Source organism: Meleagris gallopavo, chromosome 1 (genome assembly GCF_905368555.1).
Source record: "Meleagris gallopavo chromosome 1, MGAL_WU_HG_1.1, whole genome shotgun sequence".
In the NCBI taxonomy this organism is placed as follows: domain Eukaryota; kingdom Metazoa; phylum Chordata; class Aves; order Galliformes; family Phasianidae; genus Meleagris; species Meleagris gallopavo.
The window spans coordinates 47,808,600-47,836,486 of record NC_139404.1 but is presented as its reverse complement, the minus strand read 5'-3'; the positions used below and the strand labels follow the sequence as shown (position 1 = coordinate 47,836,486).

Sequence of the window (27,887 nt, the reverse complement as noted above, 5' to 3'; positions counted from 1 at the left end):
GATATAGGCCAACTTTATACCCTGTTCCTTATAATACCCACTTTCAAACCAGCATTTCTCAAATCATTTAGAAAGGATGTAAGCTTTTTTCTTTATTGTCTCAGAGTGACTTGTGAAATCTGCGGTGCTGTGGATATAGGCACACATAATTTTGCAGGTGTATAGGATCCACAAGCTGCTACACTTGAAAGAGTCATTAATACTCTAATAGCCTCTGCTGAGGTTTGTAGCAGGGATGAGAGTGGGCCGTCCACTGTCCCTCCTGGTACCCAGCCCAAAGGGTACAGCTGGTACTTGGGTGCAGCCTCTGCACCACACGCAGCCATACCACTGAAGAGGCTCTGAGCTGCTCCTGGGTATTCACAGCCTCCACCTGGAGTGTGACAGCAACTGGAGCTGATGAAGCAAAAAAGACTCAATATTAGAAGCTCAGTTTTTTAGCCATGTCTTTGGCGTCTCCCTTCAAGGCTCTTTCCTCTGTTAGACTCCCCATAGGGTATGTTCATAGTTTTTGGATTTGTGCGGCACCAACTCAGACTTATCTGAAATCAGTTAGCTCAGGTCACAGGATAAGAGCTAGCACTGGGTCAGGGGAGAGAAAGGGATGCTTATGTTTCCAGTTTACATCAGCAACTCTCCTCCCAACCCTCCTAGCCATGCCTCTCTTCATTTCCCCTTGTGCCCTGAGTTCTGCAGCCAAGTCTCCTGCGTGCTTTTCTGCGTCTTCTGTGGTTTAGTGGCTACTTAAATATTTATTTATGTAGAACTTTCCCCACAGGGAATGCCTTATGAATGCAAAGAAGGAATATTGTGAGAGATGGAGGGAATGAGCAGTCCCTAAAGGACTCGGTATTGTCTGTTGCTGAGAGGCAGAAGCTGCATGAAAAAAAAAAAAGAAAAAAAAAAACTTTGTCCTGGAGAAAGACTAACATACAAAAGAATGCCGACACATGTGCGTATGCACAGACAAACATATGCACTTACACAAACTGAAACAAAAAATAGCAACTGAATGCAAGGAGAAGGAGTACTTGCATCAGTGAAGTGGTTAGAGTGCCAGCTCTGGTCAGTTATGGAATTTGATTTCTTTTAACCCGTAGAACACTGGCATTTTGCAGACCTTCCATCCAGAAAGATAAGGGCACAGGAATGTCTAAAGAGCTGCATGCAGGGTCAGCTGGACTTGAATTTCTCTTAGGCTACAATTAATTGAAGGACAGGCTGTACGTGATTAGTGCAAACACACCTGAATTTGCCTCTTGATTTAGGTGCTAATAATTTCCTTGTAGACAGCACATAGGAGAATCTGAGGTCTTTTATTGTTGTGGCTGATATTGTGTGAGCTTTAATTGTATGCAAGAGGCAGCTCAGCTTGTTGAATTCATTAATTGCTAAGGCGTAACATATTCACTTAATTGGATTCTCTGCTAGATGGAGACGTATTTATATGTATTTGTATATGTGCTTAGTGTATATATTTAGCTTCACAAAGACCGATATTAATGGAACGTTCAGGTAGCCTGGTGAAATAATCAGAAGATGAGAAGTGATGGCTGTCCCATCACAAGCACGATCTTGTCTGTCAAGAGGAGTAAGACCTGGCTTACTGGATGTTCTTGGCACAGCAGACCAACAGCCAGGGCTCAAGTTGGCGCTGGGATACATTTGTGCTTGTATGTCGCCATGGGGCTGCTCTGCACCTGATGGACCACCCCATCACAGTGCTCATCTCATCACCAGAGACAAGTGCTCACCCTGTCCTTCTCCAAGGCTGTTCTTCCTGCACAGGTCTTGGATGTGCCCTCTGTTTGCAAGTCAGCACCATACAGTGAGCCACAGCTCTCAGTTGCAGCTGGGAACAGCATTGGAGGAGCTCAGAGGAAAGCAGACAGGAGAAGCAATCCTGCCTTCCAAGGAGTTTGCACCCACATCCACCCTGTGTTGCACTGACCAACTGCATGGGGTCCTGGTTGGGCACCGAAGTGGTATGGAGCCATCTCCAGGGAGAGCTGTGGCCTGGGGTATGCACTGGCTGTGTTACACTGAGCATGGGAATGATGTAGGACTGTTTTCCAGAGGCTGGAAGGGACTGGGCTGAGTGCTGCTGTGCTCCTTCTTCCAGGAAAGGTGTCTCTCGGGAGTCAGGAAAGACAGCTGCCTGCTCACTTGTGCCACTCAACTCCCAGAGCAGCTGGAGGTGACCCAAGAATGTGCTCATGAGCTTTAGTTAATCTCCTGATCCCAAACTAGTTCTCAGCAAGTACTGTATAAAATCCCGCTGTTCCTTTTACAGCTGTTGGTCTGCATGCCGACCTGCTGCATGGCTGCTCTCTTATCAGCCAGCGCCATTTCTACTGCTGAACAGCTGCTCTGCAGCAGCCAGCACCCCTCTGTGACAAAGCCCTTTCTTGTATGAGGGGTATGAGGTGCTGTAGGGGCAGTCCTGAGCTGTACGATTTCCTCTGAGGTGGGGGAGTTGAGGCATCTGCTTGTACTGACTTATGCTGCTGCTCCCAACTCTTATATCCCTGTTCACATGCAACCCCTTTGCAGTGCAGGGTGGATTATTCAAAGCCTTTCATAGAGGGAAAAACTGAGCTTCAGAAAGCTTAGATGGCATGCTTAAAGTCACACAGCAAGCACAGGACAGGATCACAGCCAGCACTTGGGTCTCTTCCCCCAGGGTGCTTGGGGAGAAAGCATCTGTACTCCGTGCAGCTGCTGCAGCTGCTCAGGGCAAGTCTGCGCTGTGAAATCCAGTATGGAGCTGTCTGTGCTCGCATGGGCTGGCAATGGTAAGTCCACACTGTGCAGAGCAATGCCACAGGGACTTAGCAGCATGGTGGGGTGCAAGGCAGCTGCTTGAGCCTGGCAAGCTGGCTCAACTTGCAGCTTATCCCTGCTGGGCTAGCGTGGCTAGACAGCATCTGGACCGTAACTGGCTTGCATCCAGCCCTCCTGGTGTCCCTGTGTCATGTACCTCATCCCTGATGCTTCTGTTCCAGGGTCACACAGACCAGGCCAGCTTTGTTCCGTCCATACCTTACATGCAGATCAGGTCTCTCACTCCCTTATCCAGTTACAAAACTATTGCTGCAAAGCGAGAAACCTTCCAGCATATTCTGCAACCTTGGTGCCTTCCTTTCCTCTTCTGGGCACTATGTCCACGAGACACCTGCCAGCTTCGCCATCTTCCATGTCCCTCTGTGCTCCCTTCCAGTGTGGCCTCTGTTTTATTTGTCCCTTCAAACCCCTTGGCAAGGTCAGGGATGCTGCTCCCATAATAAAGTGGGTCTGAATAATAATCTCTGCATTGGTTCATTGGTTTGCTGTCCATTGCTGTTTCTTTATTCCACTCTCCTCTGCCAGTGCCTGGTGATTCACTACCTCATAGGCAGCTTTTTCTCCTTCTTCACTGATACTTTATTGGCCTGTTTATTGGTTTTGTAAGGGCTCAAGCACATTCATAGAGCTTTATAAGCAATTACATACAGCAAAATAAATGAACAGTGATTTCATTTTTAGTTTGTGTAGCCAAGCTGGGAGCTGCCAGTCTTGTTTCCTGGGCCGCTTTAATTCTTTTGCTTCAAGTGTCTTTCCAATTCAGGGATTGAGGCAGGGACCCCATGGAGAAAGTTGTATGCACTTATTAATTATAACTTGAATCAAAATGTCCACACACAAGTGGGAAGAAAGAAAGGTTGAAGAGGAAATCATAAACCTCCTATTTCCTAATAATTCAATATAAGTAAGTTCCCTTCCATGCAGTTTGCTTTATGTTTTTTTTTTCTTCTTTTCATTTCTTAAATTTTTTAATTTTTTTCCCAAGAGGAAACCTCAAAATCTTTTCTGTAGAAACGTATTGTTCATTCTCATATACACCGAGCCTTCAGAACTGAGTCTGACTCTTTAACCCAGTAACTAACCTGCATGCGTTCCACAGTGGTTAGCCTTTCTTCTGCCTCCTAAATGGCAAAGTGCAAGTGATGGTTTCACAGTGAGGTGCATTTAAAAGGTAGAGGAGAACATAGATGGCTTGTCTCCTAATATGGCTTTCTTTCTTTCCTTTGCCCTGCTAAAGCTAGAGCATTCCTTGTTATGACTGTCCTACTGGTAGGGGCGTCCCCACTGGTTTACTGGGTTGATGGCTTAGCTCTTGAAACATTTATGCTCAGATGCCATTTGGGCTGTCTCCTAGGATTTCTGCAAGAAAGTGACAGAAAAGAAATGATGATTATTTAACAGTTTATAATGCAATTAAGACCGAATGAAATTTGATGGGCCAAAGTAAAAATCATGTCCTTAGCCTCAGGGTAGCCTCCCCCTTGACTTTCAAATGCCTGTTGCAAAACCTGGAGATGTTGGCTTTTCTCAGAGAACCACCCTGAAGATTCTTGTACTGGAAGTGTCAGAGAAGCTAATTACAGGCCTTCTACTAACTCTCCCTGTAATAGAGGTAACTGTATAGTACACACACATTTAAATATGCACATAAAGTCATCCAGCTAATTCCAGACTTTGAGAAGTCATTTCATACGTGGACTTATATGTGCCTCAGAAGATCTTTTGCATCCTGCTGAGAGCCTCAGCTTTGTCTCACGTCTCCAAGACTGCTGCTGTGTGCCTGTTCCTCTACTTTCAGGCTGCAGAACGGGAACTGCATGAAATCTGCTTTGTTGTTGACATGTTTAGGGACAAAATGACATACGAGTCTTTGAAAAATAGGTCTGCCTATTTCTGTGTGTCCATCTGTGCTCAGAGAATGGCAGAATTTTATCTCCCTGTGGCCATGCTCCCAGGAGCAGTCCTTGGCTTAACCCTTCTTTGGTAGCTAGGATTGACAAATCAGATAGCTTCTTCTCTCCTTCCCAAGACAGGGATTTCAAGGTTACCTTTCTCTCTAACCATACTCAAGTCTGATCATACTCCTTTTGCACAGCCCAGATGGCCTCAGCTGGGCCCTTGGCAGCTCTGGATTCCAAGCCCAGATCAGCTTAGGATCATTGCTGCTGGGGGTACCTGTGTGTGTATTTGTCTGCTCTTGTGTACGGATGAGAAAGGAGTGAAATCTTTCGACAGAGCAGCTCCCTGCTGCTCACAATGCTTCCTGGCTCCAGGCAGCATGGCTGCAATGCATACATGTGTGGTGAACCAGCTGTCCCACTGGTGGACCCTATCCAAGGGTCAGGTCTTGTCTATAGGGTGCAGGTAGAGCTGCCAGGTCTCATCTACTGTTTGGGCAGAGCACCATGGTTTTCAAACAAAGCCCAGTGCTTGTCTGTAGCAGTGGGTTCTGCAGCTTGTGAGCTGTCATTCTGGAGTCTTCATCTCCTGGTGTCACTGCAGCAGGGACTGTGCATGGTGAATGGGGTGCAGGACCACTGGCAGGCAGTTGTTAGGTACTGAGTGCTGATGGGACAGGGAATCATAGAATTACAGAATCATTAAAGTTGGAAAAGATCATTAAGATCATCTAGTCCGTCTGTAAACGCATCCCCACCATGCCCCCTAACCATGTCCCTCAGTGCCACATCCACACGGTTCTGGAACACCTCCAGGGACGGTGACTTCACCACCTCCCTGGGCAGCCTGTGCCACTGCAGTACTGTTCTTCCTGAGAAGAAATTTTTCCTAATATCCAACTTGGGAAGGAGCAGGGGCGTGCAGACCTTCTCTGAAATCTTGCTTCCAATGCAGGCAGTGATTCCTCTGGAGGTGTGTTCCCCTCTTGTCCCCCACTGAGAGAAGATTTGACTGTGTTGCATCTCTCTGCTGGAGGTGTTCATGCAGCAATGCCTACCTGTGTGGCTCTGCATGTGGGGCTGTTGCATTGAGGGCAGGGTCTGTGGCTCATGTGTGCATGACGCTGTGCTGCTGTGCCTGCCATGGCACCCCCCCACTGCAAGTTCAGGGATCTCTCTGATATTTTCATAGATGTTTTTCAAAGCAGTGCCTTCCATCTTGCTTTCACAGCTCAGAGAACAGCAGGGTTTAGGCAGCTCGCTACCTCCTTCTTTGTGTTGCCATTTTTCCTACCCCAGTGGGGGCCTGCTTTGACAGAGCCTTCCTCAGCACAGAGAGATGTCTTTAGCTTTCCTCTGGACCTGTATTTTTAAGCATGCTCTCAGCCTCAGTTCCAAAGAGATGTTGGGATGTTTGTGCTGTTTACGAAGTAAGTGTTGCTGGACAGAGGAACACACATTAGGGCTTCACTGTACAGGACCCATTTATCAGCCAGAGTTCTAAACTGTCTCCCAGACTGTGGTATGAATTGGCAAGTCCATCCCTCCCTCTGTGTAACATGTTTTAGGGGAAGAAAAAAGCCTGAGTGAAAGAAATGAAAGCTCAGCAAAATGCAAACTCAAGCCCAGCACTCAACAGGGAAAGCCAAGGGGAAAAATCATTAGGTAAGGCATTACATGCATGGACACGTACTGGATGCAGACACACACCTGCACAATGCAGATGCCCTGCTGTAGATCTGAAAATGCTTTCAGAAGGCATTTAGATGCCTATACATGCACATAAAAATACACTTATTTGTAAACCTTTGTCACTCCTGAACCCCCGTCACACAAAACATGCAGTTTTACCAATATTCTGGCTACATTTTCCCCCAGCTCATGATTCTGCAGAGGAGAGCGGTACAGATGCTCAAGGTGAACTGTTCTTTCGTCTTAGATGAGCAAGGATAGTAATAATATAAGCTCTCTGGCTTTCTCCAGATCAGAATCAGAATAGCCTGGTGTTGCTGGTGTTTAGGACATTGTATTAAACTCCCCTCTCCTCACCCAGAACCCTTTCAGAAGGGCATGATGGCTCCAAAGGGTGCAACATTACTGAAGAGCTTAAATCAGGGGTGTTACTACTCGCTAACTGGAGGTGAGTTGTGTCTGTAGTGCTTTTTGTATGCATTTTTTTCTCTAATTCTTGCAAAATCCTAACTCCTGATTCTGCCCTCTAGAAGCTGTTGCTTTGCTGAGTTACATCCTTCAGCTTACTCAGATGACAGGCCACACAACCACGAACAGCTTCCTCTAACCTCTTCCCTCGTGTCTCCCCATTATGCCTGTGCTGATTATACCATGCACTTCTGTAAATCTTAGACACTCATACATCATAGAGTATTGAGAACCTTGAGCTCATACGTATCTCTGGAAGCCATACAGCTCCTGTGTGCACCAGCCTTGTCTGGATGAACCACTTTCTTCACTGCCAAGTTAATTCTACCATCAGAAACAACACCATCACCTAGAGGAAGCTATAATTTCAGGCTGTTTTTATGCCTGCAGTGCTCTCATGATACCCTCTGGTTTGGAGGAATGATTTACCAAGGCAAACATCTTGGCATTCATGCAGTCCTGACCTTTTTGTGACACCAGTGGAGCTCCAGAGTTCACTGACTTTGCAGAAGACAGAAACACTCAAAGTACATCTCATTAACCTTCTCATACTAATCATGGCAGGGGACGGGACCTTAGCAATTGCAAAAAGCATATAAATGCACCAAGAAAGAAATGTTTCAGCAGAAATAGCAAAAGCTGTGTAAATGCCAGACCTTAGCGAGCTGGGGAACTGTGTTTCTGTGAAGTGCTTTTATTCCCAGAATTGCAGAAATGAGTTGTAGAGCCAGAACTGATACTTCACCCCATCTGCATTATGCACTAGCCTCTCTCTGTTATGTGTTAGGTGCTATATAAAGAAAAATCCACTATCTCTTGTAATCTACATGCTTAACCAAAGGGCTGTTAGAAACAATTCCTGCTTCTGAAGGTGCAGTGCAAAAAACAGCCTTCCCCAACTGGCTGTGGAAGGTGAACTTGAGGTTCACAAAGGAGTGTTGTTTTTATGTTAATTAATTTCACTTGTGGAGCATTCACAACCACTTCTTGTCTGTGTTGGTTGATGTGGCTAATTAATCACCCTAAATGTCTGTAAACAGGAGATTTTTTTGCTCTCTGTGGCATCTCTTCTCTACCTACCTATGTGAGGATGGAGACCTGTAGCTTCACAGCAATTGGCAATAGCTGTGAAGTCAGCAGTGTAAGTGTGAAAGTCACAGCTTAACCAGTCTGGCTGAAGGCTAAGAGGGATGTTCTATTCTCAGTGCCCTGGAGAAGATTTTGCTGCTGAATGAGGAAAGTATGAGTTTGAAGAGGTGGAGACATTAATAATAAGAGCCTTTGTGTTCATGTGGGTTAGCTGGAGGACAGGGATACAATGATTAAGTTTTGACATCTGCAGACTGTAAAGGCAAAGAGAAAAGGCTTTTCACAGAGGAATTACTGCTCCTGTTTTTGCTTCTTAAGGCCAGTGGACTGGAAAGGCTCATCTGGTTCCTTCTCTGCTGCTCTAGGCAGCAACATCATATAGCCCTACACAAACCCCATTTTAGTTATTTTCACCGCTGCTTCTGGCTGGCTATTCTAGAACCTCTCTCCTCTGGTGGTTAAAAGCCATCTTGGTTTCAAGGCAAATTTTCTCATAACCAGTTGTTTTTCTACTTAAAAAAAAAAACAAAACAACTTTCCTTCCTCCCTTGAGTATCTGTCCCCCCTTTCTTTATACAGAGCAATCATATCCTCTCCTGGCTTTCATTTATCTAGGTTAAACAAGCCTTTTAATCTCCTCCTTTAAGGTAGGCTCTCTGTTCCCTTAATCAAGCATCAAGCCAAGGTTATTTTTGATAACTTGCTTTTCTGTAAGGTTCTTTGCTGCTTGCCCAAACCAAGTGTAAGACAGCATGACCTATTGTCTGTTGAGTAATTCTGAGGTGAAGAAAAGTGTCAGCAATCAAATCTAGAAAAATGAGGCATCCAGGTGCTGCTGTTTAAATTTGCTTTTGTTCCCTACCTTATCTAGTGACGCTCAAGCCTTTTATAATGACTTACTTTCTGATATAATTCCTCTTTAATAATGGTAAGAACATCTCTGTCCATGAAAGCTAAGCCTGTGAATCTACAGCACATCTCTGTATGTCATAGTTTCAGCTGGGATGGAATTGTTTTCTTTAGTGTGCCTAGTATAATGCTATGTTTTGGTTCTAGGACAAAAACCATGTTGGTAACACACTGATGTTTATAGTTGCGGCTCAGCAGTACGGTACAGAGCCCAGGACATTTGCAGTGAAGGGCCCAAGGAGCTGGGTGGGAACAGCTGACTTAAACTGGCCAAAGGGATATTCCATGTCCTATGACATCATGTGGAACAAGTTTTGGGGAGGGTGGGAGGGCATCTGTCTCTCTTCTGCTGCTTGGGGGGGCTAGCTGGGCATTGGTGGTGGGGGGTGCATCACTTGTTATATACATTTATACATTTATATATATACACACACACACATATATAGTCATAATTATTATCCTTTTCTCTGTCTTAGTAAATAGTTATATCCCAACCCACGAGTTCTACTTTGTTTTCTGTGATTCTCTCTCTCATCCCACTGGGAAGCAGGAAGTGAGCTAACAACTGTGTGGTGCTCAGTCACCTGCTGGGTTAAACCACAATGCTATTGCAACCCCTGTGAAATACCTTAAACTGAGCTTCTGAAAACTGTTTTAATCCCAAATGATTTTATTTTATTTATGCATGATTTATTTCATTTACAGCCTACTGCAGCACAAATGTTCCAATCCCTCAGGTTTGCATTTACTATTATGTACTCTGAGCAGGACATACCTTCCATTCGCAGTGTCCCAGTTATAACTATTATTTCTGTGGTATTTCTGTTATTCCTACAGTAGCCCTTTTCAATCCCGCCTCGTTGTTCTGGTTTCTGTATGTCCGCATTTAGAATCTACATGAATTGTACCGACAAAGCTCTTACTGCTCCCTAGACTCTCCCACCTTTCTAGAGGGGTAAGGTATGCTTTTGCATCAGCTATATTGCCAATAATATTATGGTTTTCTGCCAGATATTCTACCTATATATTTTCTGTATTTGATTTTCCCTTTTTCTTGTATTAAAATCATATGTAAAAGTTACATAAGCTCTTTCCATTTAATTGACAAAAGAATAAGAAGCAGAAAGCTTTCTGTACTTACTATAAGAGTTCCCACATATAGCTACGTGTGTGTATCTCCCAATTTCCATAGTATTTCTGAACCTCATGACTATTTCTGTGTTTATTCACTCCATTCACCCCAGAAGTGAGAACTATCTCCATAAGTGAAAATTATCTCCATTTTACACAATGTGAAGCAGAGGCACAAGGGTGTCTTTGCAGATCAGGTCCCAGAGGTCCTTGGCAAAATAGGGAATTGGTGCCTTCCAATTTCTGCCCTGTGCTGTTGCCTTTATGTTCCCCACTGCCCACTGGAATGAAAAAGCCCCTCAGCTCCTGGAAAAGGAAATGTAATATAGAGGAAGAAAAATGTTTTGGGAAAAGAAGAAAGCATTTGAGTCCTAAATGAGTTTGGAATTATCTTTTGTTCTTTAAAAGGAGCCAAATACCTTTTGTTCCTTTTCTTGCGATTCTTCTATACAAGGAGTGTCAGGAAGCTAGAGAAGATTTTAATAGAGTAGTGCAAGACATGGTGCAAATAGGAGCCTGAATGAAACAAAAACTATCAAAAGATTTTACCCAGGCATAGTTCTCCTGGCATCTCTTCAAAATCAGAAACCTAAACCCCAAGTCAAACACGGTATGTCTGAGTATCTTGCACAAGAATTGTGTCTGAACCCCTCATTTCTATATACCCTGAATCTTTCTCTCCAGTTTAGTCCTTGAAGAGCCACATTTTTATGCAGTTTTGTTTCTTCTGTTGACACTGGAAGTTGGAAGTTTCTCCAAATGCTTTTGTTGTCCTTCATAGCCATACTACATGGAACTGAGAGGTTGGCTTCTGCTGTGGCTGCAACAAACAGTCTTGGAGGTTATGGGAGAAGCTCTTATTTGTCTGCACTATAAATCTGAGGGAGGGCTTTGTAAATGGTTAGTCTGAGTGCTGGTCACTTGAACAGGCAGTTGCTTTAGCTAATGCAGCACTTAAGGTATCCATTGAATGAGACTGCCAGCCCTTGTGTTATAAATATCTTACTGACCTGATAACACTGAAAAGGGCACATGCAGAAGAATAAGGAAATATACTCTCCTGGTATAAACTGCAGCAAGAAGATTTAGGTTAGACATTGGGGCAGAAAAAAGCACACTTTTTTAATGGCAAGGATAGTTAGACTGCCCACAGAGACCACAGTCTCTCTGACAGTGAAAGGACAGGTTGGGCAAACATCTGTCACAAATGACTGTTACAAGCCTTAGCTTCTCTTGGGAGGGGAGGAAAGCTCTGTTAAGAATTAGTTTTGGGGAGCTAATATGCTACAACACCTTTCATTAAAGATACGCATTAACATACTGCAGAACACTTTTGTTCTGGCTGCATTATACCGCGGTTAAGGCAATTTGCCAGCCTGCTGGAAGGCTTTTGGAAGGCTCTGACTTATTACAGGCAATTGTACTTTTTGTCTGCCTGTTACAGCTTATACACGTAGGCAAACCGATAGCATCGTGATTGACTTTTTGTTCTACAGTCGCTCTCACTTTCTTGTTTTGTAAATGTGTTGGACTTTTTCTCCCAGCAGCTTGTTGATCTGAAGTAGGATTCTGTATTTTAAGGTGAAAGTTGGCTTCTCCCCTCCCTCAGTGCCTCCCGATTAATCCCCAGTCTAAGTGACCTCCCTTTCTTGATAAGATCTGGTGTGGTATAGACAGAGAATGGGAAATTAAGGTGAAAATTTGGCTCTAGGAACCCTCCCCTGGCATATAGGATAATACTAGGTTTTGGACAATATTTATAAGGGGCTTTTAATGGTCTCTGGCATCCTTATTTTTGCTGATTCTGTGACCCTGCAGTAATCCTGATGGGAGTTTGGATGACTGGACTCTGATCAGAGAACACCCAGTGAGTCTTGAAACTGCAGGTTGACAAATATGTAGGATGCCTGGGATGGTTTATTTTTCCTCTTTTTGCTGAGGCAAGCACTGAGCAAAACCTAAGTAATAACAGTTTACAGCCTGTTAATACCAAATATCCTGAGAGTTCAGAAGTGCCTTATTCTGCTCTGCACAGCTTGGCAGGTTATATTCTTTAAGAGCAGGCATCATTATCTGGACAAATCTGTGACATTTAATTCTTTTGAGGCTAATCTCTGTCCCCAGAGTGAATTGCTCCTTCTCTCTCATGGCAGATTATCTAGCATAAAATGAACATTTTTTATTTTCTTTCTCCTGCATTGTGTTTGTCCTCTGTATGAGGTGCTTCTTAGTATCTTTACTATCAATGTCCACATGTGGCTTAAAGCCTGTCTTTAACTACAGGTGTACACATTTGATCCTTACGTGTGTGAGCATGTGAAGAAGTCTGCCCTCCCACAGTTCACAAATCTTTTCTGTTTTTCTTTGTATCACTTATTCATACCCAGTACATGTCTCCAGGTGTATAAATAATTACATCTTATGCTTGATTGTACAGGTTAGCAATGAGGTGCAATATTTGCATATATACTTGAGACAGTCCATAGTTAAACAGGCCAGAGCATTTCCTTACATTCTGTTTTTCCTCCTTTTCAGATAATTTATGAGGACTTCACTAGGATAATAATGAAGGGGCACATACAACTGTATTTGCAGATTAGGTACTCCAGTGCACAGGAGGCCATGACTGTTGCTGTCATCCTAATTTCATAACATTGGCCCATGTAGTACAGTGCTGTGAAATGTGCCTAGTATGCAGCCTTATGAAGTCCTCTTTCTGTACCAGAGAACTTCTGGGTAATTACGAGTTGGGTTTGCCTATCTGATCTAATTTATCACTTAGGGGTTTATATCATGCCTATTACTGTGATATCTAAGTGCTGCTGAGATACTGCAGGATGTCTCTTTCATCAACCGCTTATTTCTATGATAAGTTAATGTTATTGAGCTGAAGTCTGTGCTGTTCTGTGCAGCATCTTAATCGCTGCTCCCTCCTGAGCCCTGTGTGTGTAGTTATTCTACTTGTGTGGTGGCTTCACTGAACTGGTTTTAGGGATTTGAGATCAGTTACTTAAAGGCCAAAGTTGCGTTGCAGAAATCTCTGGCTTAGCTGATGATAAATTGACCTGCTCGTTCAATGAGTGGGAAGTCCAAGGCTGAGCAGACTGTGGGTGAGCATATGGGTATATGCGCTCTGTCCCCTCAGAAATGCACTTTCCACATGCAGACTTACATAGGAGTGTGAGTAGAGACTGTCTCCTATGTTCAACATAATCTCTCATTTGTGGGTAAAAGGGGCCACCAATTTCCTGTGCTCCCACTCTGCCAACTTCCACTTATTGATCAAAGCGTATTTAAAAATTAAAACAATATCTCCCTACCCACTCAGCAGCCTGCTGCCTGGCCACTTCACCTGCTTCTGGTAGAAACCACAGTCCTGCTCTCCGTGGGGTGTCGTGTTTGCACTGCGGGGTAGATGGGGAGGCTGCTGCCTCTGGGTGATTTCTTCTGCCTTTCTTCTCCTTCCACCAGCCCTCAGAATAGGTTTTTCTTTCATGGCCAGATGAAGCGGTTGTTTGTTGTTTTGAAGGTGACAAGTGTTTTATGTGAATTCTGGCTTCTCTGAAATGCCAAACCCCAGCTGGGCTTTGAGTTTCACAGAATAACCGCTGACACCTAATGAGGCTCTAATAAGTGCTTCTCCCTCCCTTCTTGTCATTTAAATAAATAAATGACTGAAATTTGGGGGTGGTGGGAGGTAGTGTTGGATTGCAGTGGAATGAAGCTTTTCTGTTTACCCACCAAGCAGGTACACCGCTAAAAGCAGTCACACAAGCTTCCCACATTCACATGCAGCCTCTCCCCCCAATGGCCTGGAGGGCTTCCTTTGAGGATGGAGCAGGAAAGTTCCTTCTCAAGCCCAGTTTCTTGCCCACTCAGCTCGAGCTTCGAGCCAAGGTGCTAATTAGTGTCAACTGTGATGGGGGGAAATGAGAACAAAGTCAAGACTTTGATAGTTCAAAGTGTAGTTGATGTTCAGGTGTTTTCTTTTCCTGGAATTTTTGCAAGAAACAGTCTACCATTGGCAGTGGGCGTGCTACACGTATCTTCTCTTAAGGGAATGGATTCGCTTCAAAACAACTCTTATTTGTGGCAGTAGGTATAAAACAAAGGAGTCCCACCCCTCCTTTTCTGCTCTCTGAAGGTGTGATCTCTGCTTAAGAAATGGAGAATGAAAAGATGTAAAATTGCAATACATCTTTATGGAAAAATTCTGAGAATAAAAATCTTAGATGCTGCTTGAATTTCTGTGTCAGAAACAGAACAATTCCTTGTTTCCAGCTTGGATATGTAAACACGTCATTGTGAAAGGATAAGAATAGATATATTAGTGAGCCCTTAGGAGGGAATAGGCAGAGTACTGTTAAACATACATCTCTGCATATGTTTATCTCCTGTGAAGATGCTCCTAAAACTGCAGAACATCCCCCTCTTCAGTTGCCTCTCCTCTGTCATTTGGAATAACTTAGTCCTGACTAAGAGTGGGCAACCTATTTCCAGAAGGAGTTATTTCTGGATAAAGCTAACTTTGGCTAAGGTGAATTAATGTGATTAATGTCACTGAAAACAAATGAAAACAAAATTTTGAAAAAGAAAATAAGATTTGTTTTGACTTTTTCAAGTGAGGCTTTTCAGTTTCTCTGTTTCAAAATTACATTTTATTTCACTTTTGTTCTGTATGTATTTCTTGTCTCTTTTAACAGGAAAATAATCATTTTTATTGTGTTTAGCAGACTGAACTTTTCAGGAGACAAGAAGATATCTGGTTGTTGCTTGGCTGAGAAAGCTGAAAAATGTCATGTCTGTTTGGCTGTATTGATGGTACCCCTCTGGTCATCCATTCACTCCCCAGAGGATGAAACCATCAGAGAGATGAGACACTCACAGATGTATTTCTTAATCTCTTCTCTCTCTTGGTTTGAACACATTTCCTCAGAGCCTTCTTCCCCAAAACATCTCTGTCCCATCCAGGCTTGAACTCTCCAGGGTGGTTCTCCTGCCTGGGCCTGGCTTAATGCAGAGTGGTGGAGCAGCTAGAAGTCTATCTTATGTTTTATATGTCTCCACAGGTGGGGAAATGGAAGGAAAAGAAGTTGCAGATGAAGTACTACGTGTGGCCCCGCTTTGAGCTTTATCCTGACTCTGAGGAGCGCGAGGATGATCACCTGAGTATAGTAACCCTGGAAGAGGCACCGTTTGTCATTGTGGAGAACGTGGACCCCCTAAGTGGCACCTGCATGAGGAACACAGTCCCTTGCCAAAAACGCATTGTGACTGAGTATGTACCCCTAAGTTTGTCTCCTCCTATTGTGCTCTCTCTTCTCAGCAAGAAGTAGGGTACTGGGCCAATACTGGCACATCGTGATAATCCTTTTTAGAAAAATCACCTCAGCTTGCGTAGCCTGATTGGCCCCACTATGAAGGTCATTGTAGTGTGACCCTTCACTCTCTCCTGCACAGATATCACAAGTTAAATTCTCCACATTTTATTGTGGAAGATGAAGCTCGTAGTGATCATAGGGAGGAATTAAGGGAATTTTCTCTGTTTTTTTAAACTCTTTTTTTGTTGTGATGGTTCAGGAACAAAACTGATGAGGAGCCGGATTATATGAAGAAGTGTTGTAAGGGGTTCTGCATCGACATCCTCAAGAAAATCTCAAAGTCTGTCAAGTTCACCTATGACCTCTACTTGGTGACTAATGGCAAGCATGGGAAAAAGATCAATGGGACATGGAATGGAATGATTGGAGAGGTCAGCAGCAAAAGGAGGGTGTGGTGGTCTTCATTCCTGGGCTGGGTGCTATAGGTCAGGTCTGATCTCCAGTCATTATTCTGTTCCCTTTCAGGGAGGAGACAGAAGTGACTCTGTAGAAATGATTGACTCCTTTCTGGGCACTGTGTGAATTAAACTGCTCTGACTCTCTGACCATGACCACCTTTCCTGCTCAGAGATTAATTATTATTCCTTGTGGTGTCACAAATTTGGCCTTTATAGTCAAAGAAAGAATGTGATATCCATGCACCAAAGAGGCTGCAGCCTAGATTAAGCTTCGATCATATATAAGATGTATAAAGAATGAAATAAGACTTTGCAGTGTTAGAAGGAGGAGAAAGCAAGGACAGAAAAATGAGATAAGACATCTTCTCAGTGGATGATGTGTTTATCCTAAGACCTCTGCGGATTTATTTTTTATACACATAGCAGCTTTGAGGGAAAGATAAATGTCTATAGATTCCGTGAAAGAAGAAGGTGTCCTGATGAAAGATTAGAAAGGAGAAATGATAAAAACAATATAGGGAAATGGGATTAGAGGAGTGAAAGAACTGCACAGAAGGGCAGAATGGTGAGAAGGGACACGCTCATGATGCTTGAGTGGGGCTAGACCTGGGTCTGTGTGTGTGAAATCTTCTTTTCTTTCCTCTAGGTTGTCACCAAACGGGCCTATATGGCTGTGGGATCCCTCACTATTAATGAGGAAAGATCAGAAGTAGTGGATTTCTCTGTGCCCTTCATTGAGACGGGAATCAGCGTCATGGTGTCACGTAGCAATGGAACTGTCTCACCTTCTGCCTTCTTAGGTATCATTTTAATCTAAAATTAAAATTTAGTCCAGTGTTCATCAAAAATTAGGTGAAGGTTACTTGTGATTCTGAGCCTGAAAGTTCCTTTTTAGGAGTACTTGTGGGACAGGTATGTAAAAATAAACTGTGATGTTTTAGTTCTAAATCCCAAGCAAGTAAAATCCAGGCAAATGCAAATAGGCACTGCCTAGAAGTTCCAAGGCATTTCTCAGTAATCGTAGCAAAGAATGGGCTCCTCGGGGTTGCCATCTACCCTACAGCATGTGGTATCCCAGTGACTCAACTAATAGCATGTTCAAGGAGTGTAGGCCAGAAAAAAAAATGATTCAAACATTATAGCTGGTAAGCCAGCATATACTTCTTAGTGATGACAATTAGCAATGAATTGCTGTACTTTCAGAGACATTATTTGTAAAGATTTTAACTCAGTCCTCACTTGTCAGAGACACTGGAGGAAGTTAGATATCTAACAGAACTTGAAGGGTCGAGCCATCAGTTCTTTGCTGACACTGGATCCCAATAAAACAGTTTCTGTTGTTCTTCAGTGCAGGACAGTTGGAGAATGCAGAAGTATTACTGCATTTCCCTATGTCTTCCTAGTATCTACTATTTGGCTTTACAAAATGCTTTATGATGCAGCAAACATGCTACATGAGTTACATAATTACTGTCTGCTCTCTGCCAGGAACCTGAGAAGACTTACAAACAGAAGTAATTTTGTATGGGTAATTTTTTTTTCCAAACTTCTTGAAGAAGTTGTTTCATTACTACTCACTCTTCAGCAGTTTTTGCCTTTAGCCAAGGAAAATTGGCTTCCAATATTAAACCAGTATTACCTGGGGCGTGTAAAAACAACAATAAAATAAACTCAACATTTTTTAATTGCAATTAAATTGAGGTTGCAAAACTGACTGTAACGTGGGCCAGAGTTCTAGGTTTCCTTAATCTGGTACAGTGGTACAGTCCCATCTTTATCTCTTCAGGTTTGGAAGTGGAGAAAACTGGCAAAGATCAAGTAGTTGCAGAATGGAAACACTTAACAATTCTAGAAGGAACCAGTGTTTCAATTGCTGCAAGTATGGAATAGCTGAAAAACTACTATCACTAGGGCTGAACCTCAGAAATTTGGAGATGCTCTTTGGCTCAGTAGCATCTTGAAAGTTGGATGCTTGTCTGAACCTCTGCCAGTTCTGTTTCATTTTCCCCACTCTCTCCAGATGGTGCTGGAGGACTTCCTGGGAACAGTCTTTTATCAATGCATTTTATTTTATCAATGCATGTCACAGTGGCTGCATGTGGTTCCAAATAGAGCCGTGTGTCACAAATGTGGCTGTAAGAATGAATGTAGTCATTACAGAAAAAGAAACAATGCTTCTACCAATTCAGGATGTTTTTCAGATTAGGGTTGAAGGCTTCACCATGACTTCTGTTTCTCCCAAGCCCATTTTGCCACACACTGGGGTGCTCCGGAAGGCAAAAAAAGGAAGGGTAAGGTGGCTGCTGTGTATCAAGCCTTTCAGCATGGGTTTCTTTTCCTCTCCAGAGCCATTCAGTGCTGACGTATGGGTGATGATGTTTGTGATGCTGCTTATCATCTCTGCAGTGGCCGTCTTTGTCTTCGAGTACTTCAGCCCTGTGGGCTATAATCGGTGCCTTGCTGATGGCAGAGGTAAGGGGAGCCACTCCTTGCCACAATCCTCTCTTGCTTCCAGTCCTCGTCCTTCATTAGTGGCATTTCCTTCGCTTAAATGTGATACAGATCTAGTCCACTCTAAAAGGTGTGCTTAAAGAGGGCAGGGAAGGAGGCGGAGAACATCTCCGTAGCAAACAGATGTGGATAATGGATAATTTGCTTGGCTCAGGAGACTGAGCTGTGATGCTTTCATCTCTAAAGCAAGTGCTAGCTCCAATTCATTTCTTATGAAGTGGATAGGAATCCTGGTAGCTGGTGCTGGCAGTGCCTACAGTGCTGCTCTCTCTGAGGCAATCAGAGGGCTCTCCATTTTCAATCTACCCTTCAGTGCTACATCTCCTAGGAGAGCAAGCAGTGCTGCAGGCCTCCCAGTGTAGTGCCGTACTCCAGAGCCCGCATCTGTCAGCTGGGCATCACCCTCTCCAGATTGGCTCTCTGGCTTGCCAAAGCCAACTGTGAAAATGAGAAGCTCATTTTTTCTGGGATTGGGCAAGGAATTATATTGTAAAGGAAAAATAGGAATGAGTGACTTAATTCTGTGGTTCTGATCTTCAGGAGACAGTTAAAGAGAGGATGGACAGACAACTTGAGAGCCAGAATTTTTTCCCTTATTGGTATGAAGACAATTAGCAAGTTGAGTCTGTTGTCATCTCTTTATTTCATGCCCTAACAAATCGGCACTTAAAACCTTTCCAGAACTTATTGGTCAGTTGAGAGTGGTAGGATTGGGAGTTTTTAGTAAAAGCATTCATTTGCTCCTAATTTATTACTTTGAGTGAATTTAAGGGACATTAAAATCATCCAGTTCCAACACTCTGCCATGGGCAAGGACACCTTCCAGTAGATTAGGTTGGGAAAAAAAAAGTGTTTATAGGAATGCAGGCAGAACCACATACATGGGGAAGTGAAGAACTTTTTTCTCTTATGGTGGAACCATGGGGTGCCTTCATGGCAACACAGATCTTTGGATACAAGTAAATACTGATAAACTTGTGAGTCTCCTGAGAGGTATTAATACAGATGTGGAACTGGAAGCAGTTTTTAACATAGATATGCAGTTGTACAGTTATTAAGTCAGATGAACTGTAGCTGGAGTATCAACATTTCTGAGTAATCATGAATGGTACTGCACCATCAGGAAGACATTATCCCTGACATACGTAACACAGAGATGTAGAAAGCAGCCTGTGGAGGCTGAAATGCCTCTTTGGTAGTGAATGCTGTTGCAAATGTTATTTTGGCTGCATTCAAGTAGTCTACAGTAGTATTAATCTGCCCCTAGATCTGGATTTTCTCTTTAGGGATACCTGAGACTTTCTCTCCCATGTTAGGTGAGCATGTCCTGATCTAGCTTCCAACTACACTGATTTGTTGTTCTTGGGTGAGTTTGAAATCTCATTCCTGGTATGGATAAGAGACTCCCGTTGCTGTCTTGATTTGTGGCTCAAAGCAAATGGGGTGACTAGCGGACAGAAGAAGATAATAGCGAAGAACTTCTTGATATTTCCTTACAGTTTGCAGTTCCCACTGATGTTTTACACGGCTTGCACTTGTGTCTTAGGGCAAGTCCATACCTGTACCTTGAAGTGCTGTTCCTTACAGAGGCACAGTATGATTCAGACGTCTCACTCATTTAGTAAAGAGAAATTTAAAGTTACCACTCCAACATGTAAAATGCAAGGAGTGTCAAACCAATTTCTTACACCAACTTTGTCTCTTTGCATCTAGAGACTCCAGTTTTGCCAGATGATGATTCTTCTTAGAACTTAATGTGCAATTCCCAGATTACACAATGAGCCCCTTGCACTTTTCAGCTTCATTAAGGGCACGCACAGTTAGTGCCTTCAGATGATCCATACTTTTCCCTGCTCAGTGCTTTGAAGAGAAGTCATCAATTGACTTTCTTACCTTCTGCTTCTCTGCTGGAGTCAACCTTAATCACAGGCAGCAGCAGTCACCTTCCCAAGGGAGGACATGAAGCATGGGATGCTAAACCAAAGGGTTGCAGAGCCAGGGTAGCACCATCAGAAAAGTGACAGGAGTATTTGAATTGTGCCAGAGAATCTTCTCCCAGGAGAATCTTCTCAGTGCCTAAAGCAAGATCCTTTGAGTAATTCCAGCTGCAATCTCACTGACAGTTCCTCTTGTGCTCAATTTGAGCATGTGTTTTGGTTCCCACTAATGGAACCTGCATATGCCAGGGATGTGGGACTGCTGAGAGCCAGGCAGGATTTCACAAGGTTTCAAGCATGGTGTTTCATGAACATGCTTGGCTTTTGGGCTATGTGTGAGCTTTTACTCTGAAAAGTGAATAAGGGGAAAATATCAGCTTTGTAAGCATTGGATTTGTTCTTTAGGCTGCTGATCTTCCTGAGAGAGACCAAAGTATACGTTATGTAGCTTAGATGCAGTACATGGAGACAGAGCTGGGTCCTTCTCTGGCTCATGTAACATCAGCAGACTCAGTAACAAACACTCTTGCAGATGTATTTCTAGACCCTTGTTATTTCAGATGATGCTCTTTCTTGCACCTATACAAGTGCAGTGAAGGCCATATTTTGCACAGATTTATGGTAGGAATTTAGGAACAAAACCATTGTTAAACAATTAGAAATGAGGGTAGAGTTCTTCTGAGAAAACTATTTCTGGTGACTACACTTGAACTGAAATGGAGTGTTCTACATTTTCTAATCAGGTACAAAAAAGCCCTTATATAAACGTTCATTGGAAATCTTTGGGACAGAATGAATACAGAAGCCTGAGGACATTTTAGAAAATTACTTTTCAGGGTCATGCTTTGCTTAGATATAGTGTCATGAACACAGGGAAACATAGCTATGGACATTCATCTCATGTGAACAGACACTAGCCTTAACTCTGAAGTCATGTATGTAAAGAGAAGTGCAGACTACTTGCTCTGAGATGCTCACTGCGGAATCTTGTTTCTCAATCACTCTAGAGCCAGGAGGTCCCTCTTTCACCATTGGCAAAGCTATCTGGTTGCTGTGGGGGCTGGTGTTCAACAACTCTGTGCCAGTGCAGAATCCCAAAGGTACCACTAGCAAGATTATGGTGTCAGTATGGGCCTTCTTTGCTGTCATCTTCCTGGCCAGCTACACTGCCAATCTGGCTGCCTTCATGATCCAAGAGGAATATGTGGACCAGGTGTCCGGCTTGAGCGACAAAAAGGTAATGAATCCCCCCAGAGCAGCCTTCTTCAGAGAAGAGGTTGTGTTGCTCTTTCTTCTCTTACTGCTAAAATATTCAGATTTTTTCAGTTGCGACATTGCTGTAATCCCTGGTTTAAATAGCACAACTGTTCTTCACTGGTATTCAGTTCAAATTTTACACATTTTAAGCATTTCAGGAGTGAATTATGGAAACAAAACTGAACTGTGCTTGCTTGCATGATCCCAAACTACACCTTGATTGGCAGCAAGAAATGAATTAATGCTGCTTTGAAGGTGATGTGTATAATGGCTGCAACCTGTTTTTTCAGGATGAAGTAATTTGTCTGTGTGGGAACTGTGACTACTGTGCTAGCAAATATGATCTGTTAGTTTATTCTGGGGACAACTTCTGCCTATGGGGGTAAATCAGCTTGGCTTTGATGATTTACTATTGCTTGCATTTTAAGTTAGACTGTCATTTTTTCAAGGCCTTTGGAGGCTTAGCACAAAAAATCATTCCCTGTTTCACTGTGTTTCACTGCCTTGTTTACATGCAGCGCGTTTTGTACTCACAGAGCATTGCTTTTGCTGGGCTTTGCGCACTGAGGATTTTGAGGAGATTGCTCATGCATGCAGGTTAGCGCTGTCTGGCTCATGAGGGTCTGAAGCTGTGTGCACTGCTTTATTTTTGTTTTGTTGCAAGGTTACTCACAAGGAATTGAGTTCTGTGAGGCTCGACTGCCTGTGCTGTATGTGTTACTCAGTCACAGGGGCTTCTTTAGGGCTCATGTCATTGTCAGGCAACCACATAGCAACAGGTCACATACCCTGCTATTGGGGATAACAGCAAAAAGAGGAATGTGTGTGTTGATTTGCTATTGCTGGTCTGGTTATAGCTACTGTCTTTTTAGTGCCCCTTGACAGTCTAGAAATAAATTGTGGTCGGTCCCCTTGTGTATACAGTGTCCTGTGCATCAGGCTAGGAATTCTGTGGTGGATTCATTTCTAAGAGGTTTTTTCATTGGCTTTTTTTTCCCCTCTAGATGTTTCTTTTTTCTCCCTGGAAAGAAATATGACAGAATAATACAACCCATGCAGAAGTGCTTCTGTTATTTGTTTTCATTCCAACCTCAATTTGTTCCACAATGTCTCCGCATTTGCAGTGTTCTGTGTTGAGGAGGGGGTGAGGAGGATGCTCTTCTGTCAGGTGGAGGTTGTTGCACAGGCTCCTGAGAAGCCGTGGATTCCCTCAGGTTGAAAGGCACTGTTCAAAACCAACCAGCCCTACAGAGTTAACATTAGTTAGAGTTAACATTAGTTTGTCACCATTAAGTTTTCAACTGTCTGAACTAAATGGGGTAGTTCATACCTCTGATCTATTGTTTCAGACTGTGCATAGGCTCATAGAGAGAGCTATGCTTAGGCTCATAGAGATAGCTATGCTTTCTTTCTCATGTTTTTCAAAATACTCTCCATACTTGCAGAGATATGTGTGTGAAATATAAATTGAAGTGGTAGTTCCTGGAGCTTCATAGAGCCTTTGGTTGTAGGTTTCTAGCCCTATGTTGGTCGATATCACTGTAGGGTTTCTTATGTGTATTGGATTAAGGTCATTTTCTTCTGCTTTTCTTTGCTTACTTACCCATGTTTGCTTTTGATATCCTAAAGCATGTGCTGTTTTTCTTGGGGAAGAGAAAAGCAAGAGTACATACTGAAATGGCTCTGATATGCTTCAAACACTGCTGCTAGTGCAAGTGCAACATATGGGCAAAATTATGATCTACCAGAGCATCTGGTTCCAGATGAAATTTGGCTGTTAAAAATGAAGGCCAATTGCTGTGTCTTGACAATAGACAAGTTGGAAAAACTCCATCCAAAAAGATGAGTAAGAGACTGATCTGCTGGGCTCATGGACTTCCACTCTGTGTATGCAGACGCCCTGCAGAATTTGAGACCAGCCACCCAAGTACCCAAGCCTTGCTTTAGGATGACCTGGTTTGGGAGGAATTCTCTCTTCTGAATTTCTTCTTTTCTCCTTTTTCTGAAGTCTGCACAGTGCTTGCTACCCCCTCAATGCACATACCCTGGAGATGGAGTTGTGCTGTGCTCTCCCTCTCTTCTCCTGCCAGCTTAAATTAGCCAGTTCAGATTTACAAAGGAGGCAGTTTCTGACCTGTGCTGGTTGGCCAAGAGGGATGGCTTAAGTTTTTAGGCTCTTACCTCCATTATGACTGCTGATATCCACAGCAGAACTGAGGCAGATCAGCTCCTGGCCTTCTATAGCCAATACGGGCAGCTGTGTCCAGCACAAGAAGTCACACAGAATGGAATCCAAGCTGATGGATGAAGATCTGGATACTTTAAAGGATATCATTCCTACTTGTCTAGAAACAGAATCTGCTAGCATGACAGTACCTGAGGAAGACAGAGCAGCCAAAATGACAGATGCACTCCCAAAATCCATTACTATGCCTGGTGTGGGAATGCTCATCAAGGTCAGGCTGGCTCCCCCCTGCAACACCCACTCAGGGATCTCTGTGGACAGTGTGGTCCTTGCTCAGAAAGAGCTGCTCTGAGAGGTGCCTATGGCTGTTGACCTGCTGCGTCCCCAGAAGTGCGGGCTGAATCATTCCAGCTGTCTAAGGACTTGGAAGGTGTCTTGGCTGTTTCCCAGCATTTCTGTTCAAGTGACATGCAGGACAGGGACTAATGTCATGTCCTTGCTGTGCTGCAGGGATGCTTGAGCAGACCTGCTTGAGCAGGAATCTCTATGCTAGGGTGGTAGATAGTATGGTGGGCGGCTGTGCTGAGCTTCATGGCCTTCGCTCGCTGCTCTCTCTCCTGGCCCTATGTTTGGGTGATGCTCACCCTGCTCAGTGCCTCCTGTTTGTTGTCAGCTGGTTTAAAATTGGTGCCAGAGCTGAGCCAGCAACCCACAGTTAGCACGTTAATCCTCATGGCTGCTTAAATCACATGTCAAACTGTGGCTCCTACAGCTGTTGTAGACATGTGCAGAGTCAGGGAGGAGACACTTGCTCGTCCTGGAGAGCAGCTCTGATCCTGCAAGACCTGCAGGCCAAGAGTTGATCTGAGACCTGTCCTCATCACCCTGCCCAGGCCTCCCTGTGCAGGAGTGAGGCTGGATATGGGCCCGGCTGTCTCTGGGACCACCATGTCCATGACCCTCCTGTGAATGGCTGGCCAGCAAGATGGCCTGTCACAGGTTACTGCAGCCAGCGCACGCGCCTGGTTTTGTCTGACTGTAATCAGGAGATATAACCCAATTTTCTATAATGGGAGAGCTTCAGACTCGTTAGAGAAACAAGTGCCTGCGGTATTTCAGTCTAACGAAGGCAATAAATACAGGAAAGATTATATAAATGAGCTAATGTGTGAAATAATCTAATAGCTATACGTAATTTCCATTCATATACAGTAATAATAGAATAAAAGCAAATGTGGACAGCCAGCAGGGCATTTAAATAAAATAATTTAGAATGCAGTAGGTTAATAATAATAAAAAAAAAAAATAGTATCCGTGCCTATAAATTAGTTGGAAATGCAAGAGAGGCTAATAAAGTATCTGAATGGTAATTTTGTAATTGACATAAAAAGGAGAGAAATGGATTTCTGCATGCCTGCAAATTAATATAGATTGCTGCAATTTCACATGTATTTAACTTATTTGCTTCTTAAGATATTAACGAAACGTTGAGACAAAGAGCTTATTTCTATGAAGCCTAGGTCAGCTATATGTTGTTGTTTTTGTTTTGTTTTGTGTTTTTTATTTTCCAATTAACTTCCATTATTTCCAGAAAAGATGAAGTTTTGGAATTGAAACTGGCCAAAATCTGGTATTTGCCAAAGTAGATCATTTTAGTGTACTTGAAACAAAGTATTTTGATTGATAAGTCTGACGTTTATTTTTGATTTATTTTCTACAGGCTTTCATCATAAAATTGACCTACATTTAAGAAAAGGGATTTTAAAAAAAATTTTTTTTTTTTCTGTAATGAAGGAAAGAGTTTATTGAAAGACAATGCAACATGTTATCCTGAGGTGAATGAAACATTTCAGGTTGATACAAAGCAAAAATCTCACTAAAACAAACAAACAAAAAAAAAACAAACCAGAACCCTGCAAAGATGAATCTGCTTTATTTCCGCAGTAATAGACGCTTGGCCATGAAACTGAAACATGAATTATTTTCTACGTTCTGCTCTGCAGCACATTAAATGTAAATTATACAAGGGTCCCAATATGCAGAACACTTAAGCATGTGCTTAACTTTGCGCTCATGAGTGGGGACATTAAAGTCAATGGGCTATTATTCACATGATTGAAGTTAAGTGTCTTTCTGAGCTTTTTTACAACAAATACTTGCTCTGGAGAAGGCTAGGAGAAATTCAGAGCAGATACCTTTGTCAGAAATTTTCAGAGGAGACCATAAGTGGAGCTCAGTGTAGCACCCTGAAAGGTGTGCCAGAGGAGTGGGTGTCTAATTAGTTGACTTGGAGGCAGCACAAACTTTCCATGGGTGTAAGCAGTACTGTCAGTGAATATTTGTGGTTCCACGGATTTCTGCATGACACAAAGGAAGTTTTATGTGGCAGTGTCCAAAAGGACAAAATATTTAATCCTCTCAACAGCAGTATTATTTTTATTGTGTAGAGACCTCTATGGAGATTACAAGCTAGCTAGATGCAAGCAAGGCCATGCCACTTCCAACCCAGTCCTTTTGTGATAAATCAGAAACAATCTTCCGTATGGATAGAGTCCTGGCCTGGAGCACACCTTATATAGACAAAAATTAAAGAAATCATGTCCCCATAAAGTTGAATTTCTTTCCACAGTGCTTGTCTGGTGGGGATATCTTCCTATAAATGAGCTGAACTGCATTCGGTTCTTTGTTTCAAGATAACCTTTATATATAACATTAACAGTACTGACTAGTGCGTGGTATAACAAATGCTGGTTCACAGTGAAGTGCAGAAAATTCAGGCCTCTGAAAGTCTCAAGTTTTATGCCTTAGTATCTGATTACTTCTCTGTACTTGTTCATAAATCATCAGTTCCTAAAGAATGATATTTATATAGAAATAGTATATAATGCGGTATATTTCTGTATAATTACATATTATTTGAATATCTTCATATTAATAAACAGGAACAGCTTATCGTGTCATAATGCATCTTTATAATCAATGACATTTATTGCGTACATAAATTCGAACTCAGATATTTTTTTACAATCATAGATGGGTCCATTTATTACAGATTTAATCATCCTGCCTTGTTCAGCTTGGCATGATCTTTACGCTCTATGAGATCCTTTCAACAAACCTCCATGCCCATGTGCTGAAAAGTGATTTAGTAGTTTTATGGCTATAAATGTTTAAAGTCAATGGGTTTTCAAGTGTGTTTTTTCTCCCTTTTCTCCCCTCCCTCTTCAGTCCTACTTTCTTTGTCATTCTCCCTCTTGCTCAAGCTCAGCACTATGTAGTGCTGAGCAGTGAGAAGGCTGTGCTATGCCTTAGCCTTGGCTCAGCCTCTCTTTTCTGTCGATCTGGAGGGATTTAGCAGCGGTAAAACTTGTAATGGGACTCTAAAGGATTAGTGGCACTTAAAATAACATTTAGTTGGGAACTTGAGTGAGGTACAATGCAAGAGGAGTGGATACACAAAGGAAGACCATAGGCCAAATCTATCCTTGCTGGGAAGGGAGGAATGCAGCATGACACTGTTGGCTTTGCCCTCATTTCAAGTGGGAATTACTGGAGGGGCAAGGTAGGTCAGCTACAGAGCCGCTGCACAGTCCTTAGCTTCCAGCTTTTGCATTTCTCCTTGCATTTCCAGGGTCGTAGCCACAGCCAGCTTCTCCTTTTCATCTTCCTCCTCACCAGCTCCCACAGCTAGCCCTTTGGAGGTGCTGGGCAAACTTGGTTGCTTCTGTGCTAATTGCTTGGCAGCCTGAAAAATGTCGTCTTCAGAGAATTGCGTAACAGGGGGAGGGAGGAGGGAAGCAAAGGATTGTCCTGCTTCTCGCATTGGTGTAAGTCAGCAGAGAGAGAAGTGATGAATATTTTTATTTATTATTTATATAGTGCCATAAATGTACTTGGCCCTCTGCAGTCAAATAAAACACAATGGCCCTGCCGCCAGGATTTGGCAGCCTGAGTGGGGAGAGCTGACTTCCTTCATTTGAATGATGAGAGATGAAATGCTGGTAGGGTAGGAATGGGAAGATGAGATCTACAGGATTAAAAATACACAACAGCCGCCTACCTCCCTCTGCATTCCCACAAATTTCATTGCTTTTGCCTAGTGACTGAAACATTTGAAGTTATATATACATACTTGGAAAATATTTGGCAGTCTGTATCTTGCATTCACCAGGTGGAAAGGAGCCCTG

At 43.1% G+C, this 27,887-nt stretch overlaps 1 protein-coding gene across 1 annotated transcript in view; it reads left to right on the top strand.

Annotated features, from left to right (window-relative positions):
* The window catches only part of GRIN2B (glutamate ionotropic receptor NMDA type subunit 2B), a 167,599-nt gene that overhangs the window by 119,773 nt on the left and 19,939 nt on the right, over positions 1–27,887 (top strand). The window contains exons 4-8 of the mRNA XM_085234832.1: positions 15,101–15,309; positions 15,612–15,783; positions 16,457–16,610; positions 18,157–18,282; positions 21,266–21,495. Coding sequence (XP_085090958.1) covers positions 15,101–15,309; positions 15,612–15,783; positions 16,457–16,610; positions 18,157–18,282; positions 21,266–21,495 — 891 coding nt within the window. The remainder of the gene's footprint in view (positions 1–15,100; positions 15,310–15,611; positions 15,784–16,456; positions 16,611–18,156; positions 18,283–21,265; positions 21,496–27,887) is intronic.